Source organism: Trichechus manatus, unplaced genomic scaffold, assembly GCF_000243295.1.
Source record: "Trichechus manatus latirostris isolate Lorelei unplaced genomic scaffold, TriManLat1.0 scaffold00004, whole genome shotgun sequence".
Classification (NCBI taxonomy): Eukaryota; Metazoa; Chordata; class Mammalia; order Sirenia; family Trichechidae; genus Trichechus; species Trichechus manatus.
In genome coordinates, this window is record NW_004443940.1 from 32696790 (window position 1) to 32713822 (window position 17033).

At 36.7% G+C, this 17033-nt stretch overlaps 1 protein-coding gene across 6 annotated transcripts in view; it reads left to right on the forward strand.

Moving 5' to 3' along the window:
• TSGA10 (testis specific 10) overlaps positions 1-17033 on the forward strand; it is a 112566-nt gene that overhangs the window by 18531 nt on the left and 77002 nt on the right. For 3 of the 6 annotated variants that reach the window (XM_023734102.1, XM_023734100.1, XM_023734106.1), the window contains exons 4-9: positions 6526-6591; positions 7815-7982; positions 8378-8533; positions 11401-11571; positions 11661-11738; positions 13683-13834. In XM_023734102.1, coding sequence (XP_023589870.1) covers positions 7932-7982; positions 8378-8533; positions 11401-11571; positions 11661-11738; positions 13683-13834 — 608 coding nt within the window. In that variant the 5' untranslated portion in view covers positions 6526-6591; positions 7815-7931. Of the gene's footprint in view, positions 1-576; positions 696-6525; positions 6592-7814; positions 7983-8377; positions 8534-11400; positions 11572-11660; positions 11739-13682; positions 13835-17033 lie in introns of all 6 variants that reach the window. The other 3 variants (XM_023734113.1, XM_023734109.1, XM_023734110.1) reach the window with 2 other exon arrangements.

The window sequence follows — 17033 nt, forward strand, 5'->3', positions numbered from 1 at the left end:
ATGTTGCCCTATGACAATGGTTAACAATCTCACAACACATCAACAATATCCTTACTCTACTTTGTGTTCCCTATCATCAGCTTCCTACTCCCCTTTTTTCATAAGTTTTAAATTTTTATATATCAAATTTGTCAGTCTTTTCTTTATTGACTTCTGAGTTTTGATTCTTGTTTAGGAAGGCCTTCGAACTTCAAGACTACAAGAATAATTTCTAAAATTTTCCTTTAATACTTTTTAATAGTTATTTATACTTTTATTTTTTAATCATTATGGAATTTCTTTTTGTTGTAGTATGAGGTAGGATTGATATTAAATTCCCATATGTGCATAGTTATGTTTTTGGACTGTGGTTTCGTTGATTCATTTACCTTTTTCTATGCCACTACACATTATTTAAGGAGCCCTGGTGGCTCAGTGGTAAAGCTCTCTGCAAGATTGGCAGTTCACACCCAACCGCTGCTCTGTGGGAGAAAGACCTGGCAATCTTTGTATATGTAGAAACTGTTGAATTGGTGTATGCTTTGCTGTATATATTCTTAACAACAACGAAATTAACTCTTTGTTGATTTACTCTAGGATGGTGTGTGTATATATGCAGTAAACTTCCCTGATTTAGACTGCTTAAAAGATAAGTCTAAATTAGTGAAAAGTCTGATTAATGGAATATTTAAATACATGAAGTTTATCACTTTAAAGTAAGTAGTTTTCTTTAAATTAAAAAATTAACTGTACTTCTTGATAGTCAGGATATGATCAGGAGGGACAAAAATGTACAAGACTGAGTGAAACCTAATTGGCTGAATTCCAATAAACAATCCCTGTTTAGAATTCACCAAATTTAGAAAGAGGTTGTTAGCGTCTGCTTTCTAGAGAGAAAATGATTACTCTGTCAGGGTAAACTCTGCTATCAAAAGGGAGAATTTCAAGAATATAAAACATCTAAAATATAAGAGCTAGGATTTACCTAGAACTGCAAATATTGATTCACAGATGGAAACTCTTCTTGGCTCAGAAGAGTGTTTCTATGAAATAGGTAACATATATAATGTGGGATATTAGGGTTGTATCTGAGAACTGGAAAGCTATTCAAGGAAGATATGGGGCAGCTGTCCTATTGCTGACGAAGGGAAAGCAGAGGGAGCTTAATAAGGAGAGGACAAAATGGAAATAGGTCCTTTATTCCTGTGTTGGTAGAATGCCCTCAAACAAGGAAATTTTTACCAACTTCAGTAAGTGGGTGTCCCAGGGCAGAATGGGGATTAGAAGGATGCACGACCAGTGTTGGGTATATGAGCACCAATGCGTGTTCTCATCATCCTTAAGTCATTGTGTTTGCAGTTTGGGTTTATAGTTACTGGGGAGAGATTCCTTGCCTAATCTGTGGGACGGAGACTGAAACACGAGAATTTCTAGTTTGAGAGCTGGGAAAGAATGGGTTCTCTACTGTTGGAGATTACGCTCTAGATATGTGGAGGAACAGTCTGAGGCTAAGACTGGTGTTAGTTTGGCTGGAACTGAGAAAGGTGATACTACAATATTAAATTTGTTTAATGAGAAGAGTTTACTTTTAGTTGGTCATGTTTTTAAAGGTCCACAGCGTAACTTCTTTCATCATTTATTACACTAAAATGTTTTGAGTGTCTACTGTTGTATAATCTGTTGTTGTGTAACCAATTACTCATAAACCTTAATGAGTTAAAGCAACAGACATTTATATCTCACAGTTGTTGTGGGTTGGGAATTCAGAAGTGTCTTTGCTGGGTGGTTCTGGTTCAGGGTTTCTCAGGAAATTGTAATCAAGATGACAGCAAGACTGCAGTCATAGCTTGACTGGTACTGGATGATCTGCATCTAAGATGGCCCACCGAGATGGCTGTTGGCTGTTGGCAAGAGTCCTTGGTTCCTTGCCAGGTGGACCTCTCCATAAGGTTGCTTGATATGTTCTTCATGACAGGTGGCTTCCTACCTGCCGTCCCTGCCCTGAGCCAGTGATCCAAGAGACAACAGCAAGGGGGAAAATCTGCATTTCCTATTGTGACCCAGCCTCAGCAGTTATATACCGTCACCTTCACTGTACCGCAAGGAGGAAAATCTACCATGCCTATTATGACCGAGCCTCAGCAGTTATAGACCGTCACCTTCAGTATATTCTGTTTATCAGAGTCTAATCTCTCAGTATAGCCCACTCTCAATCCGAAAGAAATCAAGCTCCACTTTTCGAAGAGGGGAATGTTAGAGAATTTGTGGACATATTTTAAAACCACCACAATTATATGTCTCCCTTTGTCTTGCTTATCATTCATGTAATCATTCATGCCTTAATACAGTGTTTCCCAGATAATTGAACATAATTATTTGAAATATGAAGAGGCAGAATTATAATTTTACCATTATTAGTTTCTTCATATAGTTCGTATTTTTAATTGACGTACCTAAAAACCAAAACCAAACCTGCTGCCATCGAGTCGATTCTGACTCATAACGACCCTATAGGACAGAGTATAACTACCCCATAGGATTTCCAAGGAGTGGCTGGTGGATTCAGACTGCTGACCTTTTGGTTAGCAGCCAAGCTCTTAACCACTGCACCACCAGGGCTCCTTAATTGACATAGGGGCCATTATTGGACTGGATTTCTAATAGTCCTTGTCATTTTTCTTACCTTTGTATGTAAATTCAATTAAAAAATATTTTAGAATTTGCCATTCTAAGAGTATCATTCTAGGCATTGTGTAAAGCCTATTTAGGTTTGTAACTCTCACTGTAAAAGGAGAGTAGTAGTAGCATCAGAATCTGTCTAACTTTGGGGGATAATGCGAATCAAGATCAGCCCAAGGCTGATCCCTGTGAAGTAGAGGTCAGTCGTACTCCCTTTCTCCCACCTGTCTACCAATTCTGACACCAGCCGTCCTTCCCACGGCACTCTCTACTTCTCTTCTGGGTTTGATAATCTGTTGCAATGGCCACACAGAATTCACAGACCATACAGTTAAGTGGTTTGTTAAGGAACAGGGTAAAACTTGGGTTTAGGATCAGGAAGCATGTCGGCAAAGTCTGGAAGGCTCCCCTGAAGTGGAGAGCACATCTCTTCTCAGCTCCTCTTGGTCATGCAAGCAAGCAGGGCCTTCTGTCTGCCGTACATGCCCCCTCTTAGCCATGAAAGCCTCCGCTCAGTCCCCTCAGGACAGGCCTCCTCCCTTCCCCCTGAGGACAGGCTTCTTCTCAGCTCCCTCAGGACAGACCTCTGCCTTAGTCCTCTCTACTGTGCTCTGCTGACGGGCTGCCAGCCGCCAGCTCTGCCACAGGGCCTCTTCTAGGCCTCTTGCTGTCTTGTGTGCTACAGCCATTGACCTGTGTTACAGCTCTTTAGGAGGTTCCTCACCTCCTCTCTCTCTGCTTCTTCTCTTTCTTGCCTCTCTGGCCTTTTCTCCTTTCCTTCTTCTTTTTTCTGTATGCCAAAGGGGTTGGCTGCTTATATAAGCAAACTTCTCATCAATTTTAAGTCATGATTCTCCTACCAGGGCCACAAACTGACCAATCCCCTCTTGGTAGGCTGCAGGCATTTCATTTGCATAGTAGGCTACAGTCACTTCATTTGAATAAATATATTGACCAATCCCTGCAAGGTACATAAAGTAGACCAATCATGGGGCAGGCCGCAGCCCATGACCAGACAAGAAGTATCCAACCTCAAGTTGTTTACAGCTTACCCAGGAAATGTCAGTCAACCTGGACAAAAGTAACAAATCCTCTGAGGTAGAAAACTAGGGCAAAGGTAACTCCTGAGGGCTTAGGGGGAGAATCTCAAGCTGTTCTTCCAAAGAACTAAGGTAAAAGGCCACATAAAGAAATTCATTTCACCACACCCACATGTGCACTCAGTATCCCTCTCCCTGGTTTATTTTTCTCCGTAGCACGTTCCCACCACTTTTCCCTCCATCTCTCTGCTCCAGCCACACTGGCTTCCTCACCTTTTCTTGGCCTGCATCAGACATTTTTTTTGCCTTCTAGGACTTTTGCTGAATGCGCTTCTCCCAGACTTTCATATGGTTACCTCCCTCCCACCTTTTAGTCTTTTCTCAAATGTCACCTTTCAATGAGGCCTTTGCCAATCACCCCATTTTAAGTCCCACACTGTTCCTCTATAAACATTCCTGATGTCTTTAACTCTGCTATTCTTTTTCTAGTATACTATATCATTTGTTTGCTAGGTTTATTTTTTATTGTCTACTCCAGCTGAAATATATGGTTCCCAAGAGTTGGGGTCTTTTTGAATTTCTCTGTTTTGTTTCACTCTTATATCTCAAGTGCCTAAAACAGATATATGTTGTTGTTTTTGGGTGCTGTTGAGTCGGTTCCGACTCATAGTGACCCTATAGAACAGGGTAGAACTGCCCCATAGGGTTTCCAAGGAGCAGCTGGTAGATTTGAACTGCCGACCTCTTGGTTAGCAGCAGAGCTCTTAACCACTACGCCACCAGGGCTGCTAAAACAGACACATGAGTGCACATAAAATATTTTTTGAATGAGACAATCACTTGTTGTTGGTAGATGCCGTGAGTCGGTTCCGACTCATAGCAACCTTGTGTACAACAGAACGAAACACTTCCAGGTCCTGCGCCATCCTCACAATCGTTCTTATGCTTGAGCCCATTGTTGCAGCCGCTGTGTCAGTCTATCTCATTGAGGGTCTTCCTCTTTTTTGCTGACCTTCTACTTTACCAAGCGTGATGTCCTTCTCTCGGGACTGATCCCTCCTGATAACATGTCCAAAGTACGTGAGACATAGTCTTGCCATCCTTGCTTGTAAGGAGCATTCTGTTTGTACTTCTTCCAAGACAGATTTGTTCGTTCTTTTGGCAGTCCATGCTATATTCAGTATTCCTCGCCAACACCACAATTCAAAGGCATCAACTCTTCTTTGGTTTTCCTTATTCATTGCCCAGCTTTTGCATGCGTATGATGTGATTGAAAACACAATGGCTTGGGTCAGCTGCACCTTAGTCTTCAAGGTGACATCTTTGCTTTTCAACACTTTAAAGAGGTCTTTTGCACACATTTGCCCAGTGCAGTGCATCTTCTGATTTCCTGACTGCTGCTTCCATGGGTGTTGATTGTGGATCCAAGTAGAATGAAATCCTTGACAACTTCAATCCGATTTGTATTTTGCCTACTATCTTTTGTTTCTCTTTCTTTGACTAGAATGTAAGCCCCACGAAGGTAGAGAATTTTGTCTGTTTTATTCACTGCATGTAATACAGTGTCAGGTACATAGTTAGCACTCATTAAACAATTGTCAAATAAATGAAAAAATTGGGTTAATGTCTTTTCATTTGTGCTTGTTAAAATTTTGATTTTCATAGTGGGATCAGCATTATTGTTTTATCATTATAGAATATATGTTTGTTATAAAAATTTCAAACCATATAGAAAAATATAATGAAGAAAAAGCCATCCTGTATAATCATACCTTGCTGTATTTGTTACAATGTATTTATCCTTGTTAACATTTCATTGGTTATGTTCTATCTGCATCTAGGATATGTGTGTATAAATTTATTTTTTATGAAAATTAAATCATACTAGATATTCTGTTTTGTACTGTGTGTTTTTTTCAGTTAATTTACTGTGGACATCTTTACACATCATTCAGAATAGATTCACTTCTTTTTAGGGGCTGCATAGTAGTCTAAATTAAAACATTGAAAATTGTTTATCTAAAACTATACAAAAACTTATCCAAACAATAACTTTCTAACAGTTGATAAACTAAATATGATTGCCAGAGAAATATTAGAAGATAACTATAGTCTAAAGGAGAAATAAAAATAATTCCAGTAAATTCAAATTTAAAGGATAGCAGACAAGATCAGGGGATATCAACAAGGAAAAGGTTTTCATACATTCATTAGAAACTAATATACCAATTCTTAGCAAGGAACTTTATAGCTTTGTATAAAAACTTAGTCACTGTCCTCTAGGAATTTAAAATCTAATCGTATGATAAATATATGACTACAGGTAACTTAAGACTAGGTATGTTAAATGTCAAGAATTGATACAAACAATACTCTGTGGATTGGATTGAAGGATTGAACTAAACTACTGGAAGGGTTCAGAGAAGAAAGTAATTACATCTGACTTGTGTGATTTGAGAAGGCTTCTTTTATTCCAGTCATTCTTTTCTCTTTTCCTTATTACCATGTTCAGAATTGTAATTAGTATTAACATTTTGTCCCAGTTCATGGGAAGTAATTCAGTAAAATATAATCAATTTAATATTTTACCCAGAACATTGGATAATTGAAAGGAACTGCTACATTTCATCCTGTGTTCCTTAACCATCAAAGGTAAGACAGACATAAAGGGATAGGTTTGTTCCTTTTCTATCTTAAAATAGTTTATAGTCATGTTGTATTATTAGATGGCTTCGTTTCATTTTGATGCTGCCTTTCCAATTAAAGCAACTTAAAATATTTTAGTCTAAATAATAGAAGTGTTAATTTTTCTTGGCTTGTTTTTCAGATTGAACTTATTTGCCAGCAAAATAATATAATAGTTTTGGAAGATACAATAAAAAGGCTCAGATCTGTAAGTACATTTTTCATAAATATATTTCAAGTAATTCTATTAGGTTTGTAAGATTGTAAAAAAAATATATACATAGTTTAATTAAATATAGTATATGATATTTTACATATAATATATAGTATCATATATATAATAGAAGGCTCTCATGCCTTTTATGACCTATAAAAATTTTTCACTTTCCAAAGAGGTACCGCCATCTGTAAGAGTGATGTTTTCCTTGCTCCATTTCATCATTACTCCTTTCTATTCCGAGAGAGAGAGAGAGAGAGAGAAAGAGAGAACTTTTGGTTGGCTTTATTAATGGCCTTGGCTGTTAATTAATTTAAAATGAGTAGTTTAATTCTCTAAATGTAAAGCGTACTTGTCTACAGATTAATTTATATTTCCCTTAGTAATAAATGTTTTTTAAACCATGAATTTTTTATTTAATTCTGAGTAATGTGTTTTCTTTAAGTAACAGTGGGAAATGAAAATTACACTATTTAGACATTTTAATATTATCATTTAAAATAGTTGAAATACTCTGAAAGTATACCTGTAATTTTCTTCCAATAAAGTATTGGTAAATAAATGTTGTAAAAGAAATGTTTCTAAGTGTAATCAAAGTGAAGGGAATTCATGGAAATGCACTTGAATGTGCATGTTGTCGTTAGGTGCCGTCTCATCAGTTCCGACTCATAGCGACTCTGTGTGGCAGAACAGAACTGCCCCACAGGGTTTTCTAGCCTATAATCTTTATGGGAGCAGATGGCCTTGTCTTTCTCCTGCAGAGCGACTGGGTGGATTCAAACTGCATACAAGTGTAGATATAGCCAGCAGTCATTTATTTGTTCATTGAACAATTATTGAACAAAACTTAAGCACTTTTAAAAGATGCTTTAATAGTAGCATGTACGTTTTTCAAAAGCAAATTAATTCCATTTCTAGGACTTGTATGAGGTCTGTGGACATTTCTGGCATGTCCAGTATTTCTTTACCATTTTTTCTTCAAAATGATTGAGTTAAATAAATACATAACACATCCAGGAATGTTGGAAAAGAAAGATATCTAACTGCTCTTTAAAAGTATTGTTGAATTATTTTAAAATTTTTATATTCTTGAATACCAAATTTTGGCATTTTAATACCAATTTTAAGGATTCTGTTTGTTTTCAACTTTGATTTAGAAAATGATGCTATAGTTTAGCTTGAAATAATGGCCTAATTTTTTCCTCCTTGGCAAGATAATTTTAGAGACTGAAAAAGCACAAAATAAATCTCCTTCCAGACTTGATTCCTTTGTCAAGACTTTAGAAGCAGACAGAGATTACTACAAGAGTGAAGCTCAGAATTTGAGAAAGATGATCAGAAGTAGATCGAAAAGTCCAAGACGCCCGTCTCCATCTTCCCGGGTAGGTTTTGGAAACTTGTAAATATTTTTGGAGCTTTTTGCTCAAACACTAGCTTCTATTCTTTGATTTACCTGATCTGGAAAGAATTCATTTTGATTTAGCGTGAAATTGCTCAATCAGAGAGGTTGGGCAGCAGAGGTCTCTTTGGCAGCACAGTGGACCACAGGTGTTGGTTCTTATCCCCAGCATTAGTAGTGGTTGGAAGGTGACCAGACAAAGGTGGAGGAATTTGGGATGAGGCTCTTTAGAAGAGAGGCATTTTTTGACTCTTTTTCCATCAGTTCCTCTTAGGATTATACTCATGCTTACCTAAGTTGAGATTGTGTACTGCCATCAGAATCTACTAGTACCACATGGCAAACAGGAATTTTAAATTTCTTACATAATAATTGTAGGGTGCAAACTGTGATGTAGAGCTTTTGAAGACAACAAGGGATCGTGAAGAACTTAAATGCATGCTGGAAAAATATGAGCGTCATTTGGCAGAAATTCAGGGTAATGTCAAGGTTCTTACATCTGAGAGAGACAAGACCTTTCTTCTGTATGAACAGGTAAGCTTATGTTTAAATAAAGTATGTAACTAATAACGTTCAGTTCTAAGGTATGGAATTATTCTTAAGATCTGTAAGAGTGCTGAAATCTGCCAGTCAAGTTAATCTAAAATTTGGGAATTGCATTCGTTCTTAAGATATTCTGAATGAAATGTTGTGTATTTTCCAAAATATTATGTTGATTGGTAAGTGTATGTGAACATGCACGTATATGTTATCCCCTTATTTAAGAATCATACACGTGCATAAACATCGTCTGATTATTGGAATAAGAAATGGGGAAAGTGTTAAATGATAGGGTATGGTGAGTTCAAGGTGTAAAGATTAGAATTTGGGGGTAAAAAAAATACTGACATCACTTCGAAGTATTATGAATCACTTTGGGAAATGCCGCATAATTTGCTTAATTTCGAAAAAATCAGTCTTTAGTTTATCTACATTTTCTAGCTTAAAATTTTATAGCCCTTATTAATCAAATAGCTTCTTTATCCAATAAATATTAAACTCCAGAAACAACAAATATAATTAAAAAAAAATTTAAAGTTTATTAATAATTACAGTTATGTGGTTCTTTAAAGACAAAGTATTAAAATGCTCAGGAATTCAATTCAGCTTATATGTTATCTACTGTATGTAGGGTTCTGGGCTTACTACTCTAAGGGATAGAGAAAACAATAAGGTGTAGACCCTGTTTTCTATAAATTTGTAGTCTAGTCGGGGAGATAATGTATATTCTCTTGTATTTATTTTTTGTTAGTGTTCTAGAAGGTATTGAAGAAGTAAAAGAAGTGGGCATTTTTAGTTATGGTGATCAAGTAAATCTTTGCTACAAGGAGTCTGAGCCTTGAAGGATGGACGGGATTTCTGTTACCCCTAAAAGGGCCTGCAGGGACTTTCTAGACTGAAGGAACCGTATGAGGCAGAGGACAAAGGCAGGAAAATCCATAGGTGGTAAGTAGGTTAGTTTCAGACTAGAACAGACATATACCTATGTCAGTGGAGTAAGGGGGAGCTAAACCTTGAAAGACAGATTACCTAGAGCAGGAGCTTACAAACCTTTTCTTTAAAGAACCAGATAATAAATATTTTCAGCTTTGCATCCCCTACAGTCTCTGCCACAACTGTTCCACTCTGCTGGTATAGCATGAAAGCAACCACAGACAGGGAGTAAAGAGATGAGTGTGGATGTGTTACAATAAAACAATATTTATGGACACTGAAATTTTAATTTCATATGATTTTTGTATGCCATGAAATATTCTTCTTTTGATTCTCTTTCAATCATGTGACAATGTACAAACCATTCTTAACTCACAGGCATTCTAAATAGGTAGTAGACTTCGTTTGCCTTCTGAGCCATGCATAGTTTGCCGACCTCTGGACTAAATGGTAGAGATTGTTCAGTGGGGCATGTAAGGGGCTTATACTTTGCCCTATAAGTAATAGGCAATCTAGGTTTTTTTTTAAAGCAAGAGAGATATGAACAAAGCGTTTTTACAATATTAACCTGGTGCAATCTGTTTTCTCTTACATAATCTTTCTGTATTTTCTTCCTATATAACTTAACCCCTCCTGAGGAGAGATTGTAGGAGGGAGAGACCAGGGACAGTGAAACTCTTTAGTCCACACTTGAGGTATTAAAAACTGAGCTAGGGTGTTATCAGTGGAAATACACGTAGGGGCAGATGCAAAAGAAGGAAGGTTTGACAAGATACGATTTTAGGAGGAAGCAGGGGGAGTGGGAATAACTGAAGTTCTGTCTCAAGTGACTGAGATAATTGTGGTAGTAGAAGAAGAAATAGGAAAGTTATTGCTAGTTTGAGGGGAAAGATACTACTTTGGTTTCAGACAGTATGATGATGGTGGTACATTTGGGTAGTAATTGCCATTAGGCGGTAGGCAGTGTGGGGACAGAGTGGGCAGAGGGGAAGAACTGAATATGTAGATATAGAAATCTTTGCTTAGGGATGAATTTTGAGGCTTCAGAGTGGATGAGATCTCTGAATGAGAAAGCTGGACATAAAGGAGCAAAGAGGAGCCTTTGAAAGAGATAAAGAGGGCAGAGAACCAGAGTAGGACAATGTTATAAGGCCTAGGGAGGAAGGAATTTCAAGAAGCGTGTCAAAAACAATGTCAAATGTCACAGAAATATCAAGGAGCACGGGAACTGAGATAAGGCCGTTGGGTTTGGGGAGTAGAGCTCATTAGTGGAAATCAGGAATTCTGATTCTGCAGAGTGCTGGGCTGAGCACTAAGTTACGCTAGAGTGAGAGAATGGGTGGTTAAGGACTACTGGCAGCTGGTACAGGCATTAGTTCATTGTGGAGCCCTGGAGGCGCAGTGGTTAAGAACTTGGCTGAATTCATATTTTCACCATAAAACAGATAAATGTGTATACTATATTCTTAGCAAAACCATTAAAATTTTTTTTTTATTGTTGTGGTTAAATATTAATACATAACAAAGTAGTTGACAATTCAGTAATCTTCACATGCACAGTTCCAAAACAATTTCTCTTGCAATGATGTCCTCCAAATTCATTATTTTTATTTTGGCAAAGATATTGTAAAGCAGACTTACATTTGTATAAGCTCATTTGCATTTATGTGTATAAACTCATTTGTTAAAATAAAAATTACACCATTACCCTGCTGTAGGGTAGAACTGCCCCATAGGGTTTCCAAGGAGCGCCTGGTGGATTCCAACTGCCAACCTTCTGGCTAGCAGCTGTAGCTTTTAACCACTATGCCACCAGCGTTTCCCATATTAATATAGGTTTGCATTTTAACTGGTTGGATATAAGATAACTATTTATGTCTGTTTTAAAACTTGTTAAAGCAGGATAGATCTATGTATTTTATTAATAGGCCCAGGAAGAAATTGCCCGACTTCGACGAGAAATGATGAAAAGCTGTAAGTCTCCTAAATCAACAACAGCGCATGCTATCCTGCGGCGGGTGGAGACAGAAAGAGATGTAGCCTTCACGGATTTACGCAGAATGACCACAGAACGAGATAGTCTGAGAGAAAGGCTAAAGGTTAGAGGACATTTTCTCTGTATGAACACGTACGAGACACATATGCAGAGAAATCAAAGACACTTTATTTTGTTTTTATGTTTGAACAGATTGCTCAGGAGACGGCATTTAACGAGAAGGCTCACTTGGAACAAAGGATAGAGGAGCTGGAGTGTACAGTCCATAACGTAAAGAAAAATCCGTTTCACGCGTTTGGCTATAAACTGTTAATGCTTTTCCCTTGCCCCTTTTTCTGTCTTCAAAGTTCTTTTATTTTTTTCTAAGATAAAATACTGTATAGTACTTGTCATCCTAAAATATATAAAGGTGGTATATGTGGTATAATTTGTCACTTTTTCACTTGTTTATTTCCTTCTGAAAATGTGAGTAAAATCTTTTTTATGTTAGGTTGCAAAAAATGTATATTCTTTTTTAAAAAAAGTTAGGAATGCAGTCTCAGGGATTTTAGCAACTTTCTCATCTCCCCATTTCATTAAAGAAGGTATTGTCATATATGGAGAAAATGGCTTATTCTACGTAAGGCAAGGATAGAGCAGAGAAAATTATGATGAAATAAAAATTAATGAAAAAATATATTTGAATTGAGTGTAAATGTGAATCATTATCTTTTTTTTACTAATCAAGTTAAATTGAGATGCTATGAATATATATTTGAGATAACTATGAATATACATAAAAATTAAGGGAATTTTATTTTCTGTACCAAGTTTGATTGAATATTTTTATAAATTCATCTGTAATATGTGGTTATGAGTTTTAAAAAATACAGTAAACAGGAGAAAAACAATAATCCCACTTTATACATGTAATTTGTTAATGTTGGACAACAAAGAAGAAATCCTTTTGTGAATAGGATGCATACCACATTTTTACGTAAATAATGTACACGTTGTACATTTTTTGCAACCATGCAACCACCTCGTGCATTATTTTCCTAGGCGTGCTATGCCCATTATGTGTGGGCACGTTATTTGTAAGAAAATGCAGTGTATGCACAACTGGACTAAACCAAAACTAAGAAGTTTCCTGAATACAGTCAAACACTTTGAGGGACACAGTAGCAGGGGCACAGGTCTGGGGACCATGCTTTCAGGGGACATCTAGGTCAATTGGTATAACAAAGCTTATTAACAAAATGTTCTGCATCCTACTTTGGTGAGTGGCATCTGGGGTCTTAAAAGCTTGCAAGCGGCCATCTAAGATGCATCAATTGGTCCCAACCACCTGGAGTAAAAGAGAACGAAGAACACCAAAGACACAAGGAAAGTATTAGCCCAAGAGACAGAAAGGACCACATAAACCAGAGTCTACATCAGCCTGAGACCAGAAGAACTAGATGTGCCTGGCTACCACCAATGACCGTCCTGACAGGGAACACACAGAGAGTCCCTGATAGAGCAGGAGAAATGTGGGATGCAGAACTCAAATTCTAGTCAGAAGACCAGACTTAATGGTTGACTGAGACTGGAGGAACCCCGGAAAGCGTGGCCCCTGGATTCTCTGTCAGCCCAGAACTAAAACAATATCTGAGGCCAACTCTTCAGACAGGGATTGGACTGGACTGTAGGTTGTAAAGTGAAGGTCGTGAGGACTGTGCCTCTTAGCTCAAGTAGATACAAGAGACTAAATGGGCAGCTTCTGTCGGGAGGTGAGATGGGAAGACAGGAGCTAGTTGAATGGACGTGGGGAATCGGGTGAAAAGGAGGAGTGTGCTGTCACAGTATGGGGAGAGCAGTTAGGGTCACATAACAATATATGTATAAATTTCTTGTATGGGAGACTAACTTGAAATGTAATCTTCATTTAAACTACAACAATAAAAATAAATAAATGAATAAAAATGTGGTATATGCTATAGTCATACTGAACCAGGTTGAGAAACATAGACTGATACACCAGGATAGGTTTATAGAAAAGCTATGCAGTGGCTTGTTCTTGTTGATCCTACCCAATCCCTGTCCATAAAACCTCTCACGGCGTTCAGGTCTTACCCCATCTTCTCTTCATGTAAATCTTGCCATAAACCACAGTTTGTACAAAGTGAGTATGTCTCTTTTGAAAGATTAAGGCTTTTCAGCGATGGCAGTAACTTTGTCGTTTTACTTGTGTAGCTCGATGATGAACGTATGGAACAAATGTCCAATATGACTTTAATGAAGGAAACCATAAGCACCGTGGAAAAGGAAATGAAATCCCTAGCGAGAAAGGCAATGGACACCGAAGGTGAACTTGGCAGACAAAAGGCAGAGAATAATTCTTTGAGGTAAACTAAATTACCTTTAAACCACTAATAGTTTAATAGCTGTGCTTTTTTTATACAGTGTACTTTATAATGAAAATTAAGTTATTTGTTGACTTTAATTTCTGAGATGATTATTATGAAGCAGTCAGAGAAACGTCAGCCCATATTAATGATTTCCCCGACATTAATCACAGACTAGTATGCCACATTTAACTGGAAATCAGATTTCTAGCTATCTTAATCTTACATTTGCAAAAAACCTCAATGTTTATCTGAAACAGCTGTCCAGGCCCTTCTGGGTACAGAGCACAGCTGGTTATTTAACTTACCTTTATAAGTTTAAATTCTGTTCTAGGATATGATCAGGTTTGACAGTAAGGGATAGCTTAGAGTATAATGAAAAGCAGAGAAATAGGAACACGTAGTGGAATTTCTGTTAACTGAATGCCAAGTACTGTGCTTACCCTTCCCACCTACTGGTTTGGTAGCAGAAGAAATACCAATTAAAGCAGCCCACAGCCAATAAATACTTGGCAATAAGTTTTGGAAGATCTTTATGTGAGTGGTTTTACTTTTAGTATTTATTGATATGAGAAATAGAGGGTTCACAGATTAAAGTTGAATTTTCAGCATGTCTATGAATATTTGAAAAATAGTAATTCATATGAATGTAAAGTATATTATTAAGTCTACAAACAATACTTGGTCCCCATATGAATTCTCAAAGTCCCTCACTGGTGTTTTAGGGGTGCGTAGGTTGGAATCACTTACTAGGACAGATAATCACTCAAACTTCTTTTCCTTCACCTGTTTTTTTTTTTTTTTAATTTCCTGCTTATAAAAGTATTGCAAGCTCAGCTAAAGCAAAAACAATAGTAAAACAAGACACAACCACAAAAAAAGAAAACCTTGTATATAGAGAAAAGTGTGAAGAAAATTTGAATCACCTGTGATTCCGTAACCCAGAGAAGACTATTACTTCTATAGATCGGTTTCCAGCCAGAAAAATTTCTGTCTGTGTGTATATAAGCTTTTTATGTAATTGAAATCATCCTGTATAAAGTTATATATTTGGCCAGTTTCACTGAATTATATATGATAAGCTTTTCCTCATGTCATCAGAAGTTCTTTGAAAGCATTTTAGTGGTTTATTAAAATATGCTAACAGATAGATGTAAAATAATTTTGGTTTTGTGTACATTTTTTTTTAACAATTTTATTGAAGTATAATCGACATATCTACAGTAAACTGCACATATTTAAAGTGTAGAGTTTGATAAGTTTTGACATTTGACCTGTAAAACCATCACCACAATCAAGACAGTGGCCATATCCACCACTCCCAAAACCTCATGTCCCTCTGGAATCTCTCCTTCCGGCCCTCTGCTACCCTCCTCTTCCCGCCCGGCCCCCCATCTGCCCATAGGCAACTGTGATCTGCTTTCTGTCATAGAGATTTGTTTGGATTTTCTGTAATTTTATACACATGAAATTACACAGTATGGGTTCTTCTGTCAGGCTGCTTTCACTCAGCATAATTAGAGATTCATTTATGTTGCTGTGTAGATCAATGGTTCACTCTTATTTTACAGCTGTTGTTCCACATAGGCATCTGGGTTGTTTCCAGTTTTTGGCTATAATAAATAAAGCTGCTACGAACATTCTTATATGAGTCTTTGGGTGGAGATATGCTTTATTTCTTTTGGAAAAATACCTAGAAATAGAACAGTATGTTTGATGTATATTTAACTTCTGAAAAAAACTGTTAAACTGTTTTCCAGAGTGGTTGTACTATTTTATTTTATATTTGGACAAGCAGCATATAAGTGTTCCAGTTGTTATAGACCATATTTTTACACAAATAATGTGCCTTCTGCATTTGTTTGCCAACTGTGCCCTCCCCCGTGAGGAATTTTCATAAGCACCACTATGCCAATTTTTTTTTACATGTCACTGTAAAAAAAATTAGCATAGCATGCTTACAAAGATACCTCATGGTAGGAGGACGCAGTTGGCAAATATAGAAAGCCTACGTTATTCGCGTAAAATTGCAGTAGTCTCACCAAAACTTGGTATGAAGTGTCTTTTTAATTTTAGCCTTCATAGTCGGTATGTATTGTGGTTTTAATTTGACCTTCCCTAAAAACCAATGATTTTGAGCATGGGTTCATGTACCTATTTGCCATCCATGTATCTTCTTGTGAATTTTGTGTTCAAATTTTTTGTACACTTTTATTCAGTTTATCTTATTAAGTTCTAAAAATTCTGTCTGTATTCTAGATATAAGTCCTTTGTCAGATACATGTTTTGCAGATATTTTCTCCCAGTCTGTGGCTTGCCTTTTTGCTTTTTAGCAGTGTCTTAAAGAGCAAAGCTTTAAGTTTTGATGAAGTGCAATTTATTAATTTTTTAAAAAGTTATATCAAGCATTTTGTGTTTTTTTAGGAAATTTTTGTCAGGTCAAGGCCCCTAAGATTTTTTCCTGTTTTCTTCTAGCAGTTTTATAGTTTTAGTTCTTACCTTTAAATCTATGATCCATCTGAAGTTAATTTTTGTATGTGGTATAGGATACTTTTTTTGCATGATATCCAATTGTTCCAGCACCATTTGTTGAAAAGAATATCCTTTCTCCACTGAATTGCCTTTGCACCTTTGTAGAAAGTCAGTTGTCCGTGTATGTGTGAGTTTATTTCTTGATTATTTATTTTGTTCCATGGATTTATTTGTATATCTTGATGCCAATACAATACTCTTAATTGTGTAGCTCTATGTCTTCCAATCAGGTAGTGATAGTCCTCCAACTTTGATTTTTAAAAAATCATTTTGGCTATTCTAGTTCTTCTGCATTTAATTTTAATTTTAAAATCAGCTTCACAACTTCTGCAAAAATGTCTACTGGGTATTTGATTGCAATTGAGGAGAAATGACATCTTAGCAACACTGAGTCTTCCCACCTATGAACACAGTGTAACTCGCCATTTATTTAGGTCTTCTTTAATTCCCTTCAGCAGACTTTTGTAGTTTTTAGGCCTTGCACATCTTTTGTCGCATTTATCCCTGTGTATTTCTTATTTTTTTTTTTTAATATTTTATTGTACTTCAGGTGAAGGCTTACAGAACAGATAGTTTTTCATGTAACAGTAACACACATGCTGTTTTATGACATTGGTTAACAACCCCACAACATTTTAACCCTCTAAATACTCAACTTTTTTCTTTT